The sequence below is a fragment of the Etheostoma spectabile genome, chromosome 24 (genome assembly GCF_008692095.1).
Source record: "Etheostoma spectabile isolate EspeVRDwgs_2016 chromosome 24, UIUC_Espe_1.0, whole genome shotgun sequence".
Classification (NCBI taxonomy): Eukaryota; Metazoa; Chordata; class Actinopteri; order Perciformes; family Percidae; genus Etheostoma; species Etheostoma spectabile.
The window spans coordinates 8,062,162-8,070,196 of NC_045756.1; the positions used below are offsets into that span (position 1 = coordinate 8,062,162).

The window sequence follows — 8,035 nt, forward strand, 5'->3', positions numbered from 1 at the left end:
ATTATAATTTAAAAGCATCACATCATCGCTTTCTGTTTGTATGAAGGGTCATTCTCACGAGGTGAATATTACTTGTGATTTGTAATAACAGCAGATGTTGTCTTTGCTTTGAAAGCTGACATGCTCAGATTATTACTCTAAGTGTGTGACAACAAGTTATTCTTAAACTTAGTTGTTTTGGCGTCTAAATTTAACTGTCATTGCCGCATGACGCTCCCTTTTCCTGGCTAAACTCCACTACCACGGCCCCTGAAAGGACCATCACCTGGTGGTGCCTGCAACCAGCTCACAGTCACCTATTTGAGGCTGAACTGCCGCCGCTGGGAGCCGGCATACAACCAAAACCGCGAAATACAACCAGCAACAGCTGCTCAGATGTTATTGTACGATATGCTGTTCACGTTACAGCGCTTTACTTAGTTTAAAAAAAATTATATTGTGTGCAGTAGATGACCACTTTGAGGGGTAAAGCTAAATCTGTGTCTGTATCTGCATTATTCATCCTAAGAAATGAGCCCCAGAAAAACTCAATTGGAAGGTTGTCAGTGTAAACGCGGCCACAAAACTAGATCACAAGTGGATGAATTGGTGAGGAAATGACCACTGCACAGTGGTTCAGTGGTTAGCAGTGAAGAGTTTGCTCACCGGTCCGGGCAGGGCCTTTCTGTGTGGAGTTTGCATGTTCTCCCCGTGTTTGCGTGGGTTTCCTCCCACCATAAAGACACGCTACGCATGCTAGGCAACTAGGACTACAGTTGGAAATAAGCCATCTGGCTATAACACTGGTGCATTTACAGAAATGCTGATTAATGTGCATTGTCCTAATCAAATAAATATTAAAAGGTGAGACAATAAAAGCACACACAAGGGTGTGACTGCAGCATCTAGTGCCTCCTACCTGCTCTTTGACAGAAGCCAGGAGGTTGTTGGTGGTGGTGGTGGTGGTGGTGGTGGCGGTGGTGCTGTTGCTGCTGCTGCTGGCGTTCGGTGGGAGGCCATGACCGCTCTGCCCCTCTCTGACCGCCATGGGCCCTTCCCCCTCTTCCATCTCCTCTCGCTGTAGTCCAGAGCCGGCTGGCTGCTGAGGAGCCCTCTCTGACCCTGCAGAAGAACTCCAAGCCGGTTAGGATGTGGACAAGGAGGATACACCGTGAAACAGAAAATCACTGTCATGCCCCTGGGGGCCCTGAGAGTGTCAAAGTGTGAGTTTACAGGCACCATATTGTGTTTCACCTGCTTTAATAATCCAGCGGGGAATTGCTTTGACCCCAAAGCACTGTGCTATTCTGTATTTTAAACCTCTCTAATATCCCTGCAAAGACTAGTCGGGAATTTACAGTGACCTTACAAGATCACCGTGTTTCTACAACTCCCCAAAGGGGACTTGGTTTTTATGCACCTATATGGGCTATAGTATCAATTTATGTAAGGATTATTAAGAGTACATTGTTTCAATCTCCTATGGTATTATGAGGCTACCCATTGGGGATGCAACCTTCGCTGATGCATGTGTATTGATGATTTTCCCACAAAGAAATATTTCCACCTTAAAGGTTATGCATCACATGTGCAGGTGTGCATTGCACGCTGCACAGAAGGCATTTAGCAGCATGTCACGTTCATGATTCTTCCCCCCCCCTACACACACACACACACACACACACACACACACACCAGAGCTTGAGCTATGCAATGCGCCTTGTCCGTAAACTACATGCAGCCTGTCTGTCAAACGTGCATATCAATCACTCAGCCGCCATCCGGCAGCCAAGGACGAGGTCACAGCGACTCACCCAGCCAGAGATCAGGGAGCGCGGCTGCACTGACACCGAGCCTCCCTGGCTGTTTCCGTGGCTGGTTCACCGAGCTGCCCGCCCGCCTGGGGCAAGCTGCGGCGGCTGTCAGTGCGACTCACCGGCCAGATGTTGCTGTTAGAAGCAGGCCACAGCTGGCTCGATCCGTCCTGTTACGCATCCATCCTCCCGCTGGCGGCCGTGAGAGCTACTACATTTCCCACGCGACAAATAAACAAAACAAACAGCGAGCAGTCCCGTGCGCGTCCACACACTCCTAGTGCGATATTGTGCTTTTTATTTTCATTTTTTTTGTAGGCTACTTTTCTTTTTATCCGATGTGGAGTTTAAATGCACCCATCTGTCTATATTTCCCTGGCGTCCGCGAGGTATAGGCTACCCAGCCAGCCAGCCAGCCAGCCACCAACCCGCCCAGCCACTATAACCGATCAGCGGCGTGACGTCACCATGCGGCTACGGATTGCTTTCCGATACAAGAATCGATCAGCCACCGATGCACCGTTGCATGCGGTGCTGTCGCGGCTGCAGAAGCCGCGTTGTAAAAGTGAGATGCAGCGCGGCAGCTCCGTGCTGGCGAGGGGAAGGATGCAGCCTGCAACGGCCACGGTGCGCGTGCATGAGAGTGAGAGTGTGTGTGCGTTTTCTCCTCTACACACACTGCTTCAGGCCTGACTGGTCCATAAGGATAATTAAATAGTAAAAGCTTGTTAAGTAGGCTACTCTAGTATAAATTATAGAAGTCTGGTTAAAAATCACATTATTTTACTTAAATGGAAATTTCTTTGTTTTTTAACCTGGACCCTAAAAGCTATGTTTTTGTGTGTAAGTGACTTATGGGAACAACAATCTTTGACATTGGTCCAGTATTAAGGCAGAACCAGACTGCAAGTAATTGTGCAGGATTGTTCAGCGTCAATGCCACTGATAGACTCAGATTATTAAGCATCTGAAAATATGATGCAAAGATCCCTATAGAGCTGAGTTCACTATCACTAATCCCACCAGACTGCTTTTAATTTTAATAAAAACAATACTTTTAGCACTTATACAGCCAAAATTGTGGCTGTGGCCAAACAAGCCCTTTTTTGGACGTAAATTGAAGATGCACAATCGCCCCATTAATTTAAGTAGCTTGTTTCGCCGCTGCCGTCTGCAGCAATCTCGGATTACACTGGACCAGGTCAAAGATCCTTGTTCTATCAGTCACCTAGACACAAACAAAGCTACCCTTTAAAGCCTCCGAACACCACACAGATGCTTTTAGTTATTCAGGCTGATTAGACCTCTGGCTCAGGTTAAAGGTGGCCAGGAGCTTAATTGGGAATTTATTAGGTCCCAAATCATCTACCGACCATTTGTCATGCCCTTTCAGGTGCAACAGAGCTAACAGTACACTCCGGGGAATGTCAATTAATCAGCGTATACACATACCCATAGTCCTGGAAAAGGTCTAATCCGCAGAAGGGGTAAGACAGAGAAATGAGATTCAGCCGAACTGAATGCCCCCACTCAGGGATGTAGCATAAAATTCCGGGGCCCGTAGAAAGGTATTTTCTATGGGCCCCTACCCGCATGCCCAGCTATTCATTCTAGCATATTTTGGGCCCTGATACTCAGTACCCTTCCCCCCCCCACAGTCCTGCAAACGCTTAAGAGGTGAAAAAAGGTGACAAACACCAGAACCCTGAACAAAAGATCATCTATACTAAAGATAGCAGATTTCAAACAGTGCTCACTTCCTGCATCCTAAAGGGGCGTGGCCTCCTTTGAAGGTCATGTGGATGGATGAATTTGTATAACTTATTCATTCCTTTTGCTAGCGTCAGATATTTACACAGCTAAATGACATATTAAGCATCATGGAGATTAGCTTTCTAAGGGCGTTTTAGCTTCTTTTTCGCCAGATCTCGCACAAGTTTTTTCCTAAAACAGAATTTTTTTTCCTGCTATTTGTTTCTGAAAAAAGCAGTTTTAGTGTCAATGTTCTGGAGATGTGTGGAGAGTGTGAAGAATGGCTCAAATATTTACTTTTGTGAAAGAATCGTTCATAATCTGTGTTCACTTCTCCCGTTGGGATCTACACACTCAGGAGCTGCGGCTACTCTCCTAAAGAGGCGTGGCGGTGGAGAAACCCCCGGGAAACTACCCACACACTCCTCCGGGACAATTTCTTCTTTAATATCAGCTTTCAAATGTAGCACGCTGGTGTACTCTGAGAAGAAAAAATAAAGGAAGAGGACAACATTTACTTCAGACACCAACATGTATTTGATTTAAAGTTGACGATATGATTTTTATTGTTACCTGTGTCCTTGTTCAGAGGCTTTAAACTACAGAGCACACAACAGTTATAAGCTGTTCGAGTGTTGGAATTGTTACATTTGGTTGGCTAAAGAAGAAAAACAAAACAAGTACATGCACATGCCCATTTATTGAAATAATATAATTGTTTCTGTGCAGTCATCAAGATAAGCGGGGTTGTACATTGAGTTGTTAAGTGGATTTCTCCTCACTACTAACACTTGAGGGATCTGTTATAAAGCTTCCTTCTTCAGTCTCTTCTGGTACATTTGCATTTACAAAAGATGAAATAATACCACTTGCAGGAGGGGGAAATACATGTGACATGACTTCATTGAGGACTTTGCCAAGTTAAGCCACTAAAAGGTTCCCACTATTGGTTTGTAAACGGATACGCCACCAACTCACACTGGGAGAAGAGGAAGCAACGTGACGAAACACTGTTTTTAACTGCAAATACTGTACCTGAATATAATGATATACCTATATTTAACAGTTCATACAAATAAACCTTTCTTCAAAGCAAACAACAAAAAAAGATGATACATTCCCCATTTCGTCTACTGCAAAATAAAATCCAGTGCATCTCGTTTTGAACACTTGACAATGTTTAATACCACGTACAGATCAATTATGAATCACTGCATAAATACAGCGTTGGAAACAAAGTGACAGTCTGTTACCGCTGCATCATTTCTGAGACCCAAGGTGATGAGTGTGCTGCATTTACGGGAACAGACCCAGAGCTTTAATCTTGCTGTTATACACCCAAAAAATTAATTCCCCTTCTTTTCATTTTTAAGAGCATTTCCTCCGCCCGACAAATGTCCCTGTAGGATTAGGGTTTTACTGTCAACGTGCAGGTTCACAGTTACGGCGACGATATTATATAACTGTTAAATTACTCAAGGCTTAACTGTCCAGCAAATGTCACAGGAATGAAATCTATTACCCTTTTTTTTTTTCCTGACTGTCAAACGAAATACGCAACCCAACAAATGAGCAGAGGACAAAGAGGTGGAGTAATAATTCCCACTGTCTGCGGTGGTTTCGGAGCAGCAAGGCCAACTGTGTGAGCACTCTAAATGTGTATATGTGTGAACTTAAAAATCTGGCTTTCTGCAAAGTATATAGTAAAACAAAAGGCACACTTCTGTTAAAAAGTGTTTCTGCAGAGGTCAACAAGGGAAAATGTAAGCCCTAATTAATACCATGATTAAAAATGTACCACCCGTCTCACAATCATACTGGATGGACTCATGTAGTGTCTAAGTATGACGGCAACCAGTGGGGAGGATGTGGCTTCAAAATCTTGATCACACATCTGCAAAACTTTCCAGCAGTATAACAATAATTCCTAATGATAGAATAAATTAATAGAATGCAAACCGGATGCAGATTAGTGGCAGAAAATAGATGGAATGTATTAACCGATAAGCAATTAAGCTTAAGTAAATTGTTGCTAAAATCAACATTTGCTCAGTATGAGACAATGAGCTTTCTAGCTACTGTTGCTAGCAATAGTGAGTGTGATTGCTACAAATAAAAAAGGAACTCTTAAAATAAATGTGAGTAAAATGTATGTTTTGATTTTTTTTTAAGGAATGAATATCGCAGAAGTAGGGGAAATCCTTGTCTCTGGTTGGCAGACTTATTCGAGACAGACCTTTTTTCCTTAGTATGTTTTTTAAATATCTTAACCACTCGCTCAGCAGGCTTTTCCACTGCTTCAAAAACAAAAGTTTTCATTTGCAAAAATGTTGCAGTAAGCACTAACGGAACAAACTGCCGTCAGATGGATAAACACGACAGCAATGGATCCGGCTGTGCACTAATACTAAGTTCTCCTACTAACGTCTACAAAGTCAAAACACTGCATGGGCAGACAAAAAACTGCTGGTTGGCACGTATAGAACCTTTTTTTTTTTTTACTTGTCCGCCTTAAGCGTGATTCATGGTTCTGCGGAGGCTCCACGCAGAGCTTACCCAGTAACCTCCGGCGTAGATTTAACACAGAAGCATAAATCACGCCTTAATCTTCACGGGGAAATACCCTGGAATGGACTTTCAGCTTGGCAGTCTGCTAAAGGTGGCCATTTCCCCTTAAATTTCCCAGAATAATTATCGGTTGTTGCATGAGTTTTGGGTTTACCGGGCTGAATGAGAATGAAATTAAGACACTGGAGAGCTTTAAGATGTAGAGTTGACCCAATTCAGTTATATCATTAGCACGCTTCTGAGATATCTGGACTGCCATCAAAACACTTGGCATTGTTAGTGATTTACTGGTGAGCTTCCTAATAACCAGTGGCGAGGAAATTGATCTTGCAGCATCTGATAGTGTTCAAAATAGCAGTGTAAACATCACGAGTTAATTTAGTGTTTCAACATGAGGCATGAGGCTTTTATTCTGGTAATCTGAGGAGTAAAAGCTTTCATAAAAATGCACAATAATACGAGGCATGTTCGATTTTTAAGAACTAAAAAACAGAATTGTGGGTGGCATGGTAGAGAAGGGCAACCTTTTGCAGAGCTGCAACCTTACCCAAAAAAATAAATCATCTTTGGCCCTTTAACCAAACAAAGTACGGCAGCTGTGGCCATCAGTACGCACTTTGGCATGTGTCGAAAACACACAAAAAAAACCTCTCAACATCCGTTCAGAGAGCAGGAACTCTTGATCGAAACAAATATTACACGTCACTGGAACCACATTTCATTAACACTAACAGTTTTTAACTTCACTAACTCGATCTTCATACAACCAGGGAAGGAAACTAACACAAGCCATCAGTCAGAAAACGGGGACTTTAAGCTTTGGGCTGGCACGGCCGTCTGGCTAAGCAGCTGGTGAAACCGGTATTTTTCACTCAACCCTATGACCCAACATTCGTTAGTTTCCTGCCCTGTGCACAACTCGTCTTTCAAATCGAGAAACAACAACACAGATAAGAAATACCGCGAGCACAACGGACACAATCTACTCAACAAAATCCATATGAATAGTTTTTTTTTTTACAAATGAAAGCAAATAAATAAAAAGGGCAGTACCTTTGCATAAACAGTACAAAACTTAACAGTCAGTGGATGTATATTAAATGCAAGTGAAACCGAGAGGGACGGAGCGGTGTGTTCGTGGATTTGTTGGAAACCATAAACCAATGTTAGGATGACCCCTTTCCCTCAAGACCAGAACCTGTGTGCACTACTCCAGGTCGTCTCCAATGTCCTCCGTCCCAATGGTGCTGGTCTGATCTGAGGTCACGCCTGGAAAACAAAGCACACATCAACGACCGAGCAAACTTTCCCTCTAGCTAAAACACCTAAGGCCCTGAGACACCAAGCTGACGGACGGGGGCTAATTGTTTAGTGGTCCAGAGAGAGCGAAAGATCGATTACGGTCTTTATATTAAACTAGTACTGTGTTCCTGTTTGGAATTTGGCGCTAGCTTGGCCTGTGGTATTGCTGCTGTCACCAGAACCATTGTACCCCAAAATTAGTTAAAGAACAACCTCAAAGCAATTAATATTCAACCCTACGGTACAGCCTACAATGACTTACTTATTGTACTCATATTTCAGAGAAAAACATTGTACTACATTTACCTGCCAGAGAATGTTGCAGATTCAAATTCTACGAAGAAATTATCACAATTAAAATGTGAAGTGATCACAGACATATCGCAAAATGGTCTGCGTGAATGTAAGCTGGGCTTTTATTGTGAAGGGTAGACACAGCAAAGCCAGTGTTATGGCAGTGCCTTTTGTTCTCTAATTTTTTTTCCAACCTTTATTGTTTGGTCTTGTTAAGTTTAATTCATGGTTTATTAATCTCAGATATCGAACGTGGTCCAAACGGCTCTAAATTCCAAACCCCAAGTTCATTGGGTACCCAGGAAACCAGGGGTGGGTGGGGGGTG

The 8,035-nt window shown here is 43.3% G+C and overlaps 1 protein-coding gene across 3 annotated transcripts in view; it reads right to left on the bottom strand.

The window, feature by feature from the left end:
* Window positions 1-4,226: 4,226 nt before the first annotated feature.
* LOC116674059 (uncharacterized protein C7orf57 homolog) overlaps window positions 4,227-8,035 on the bottom strand; it is a 10,958-nt gene continuing 7,149 nt past the window's right edge. For 2 of the 3 annotated variants that reach the window (XM_032506589.1, XM_032506591.1), the window contains exons 8-9: window positions 4,446-7,382; window positions 4,227-4,413 (exon numbers count right to left, since the gene is read on the bottom strand). In XM_032506589.1, coding sequence (XP_032362480.1) covers window positions 7,321-7,382 — 62 coding nt within the window. In that variant the 3' untranslated portion in view covers window positions 4,227-4,413; window positions 4,446-7,320. The remainder of the gene's footprint in view (window positions 4,414-4,445; window positions 7,383-8,035) is intronic. The other variant, XM_032506590.1, reaches the window with a different exon arrangement.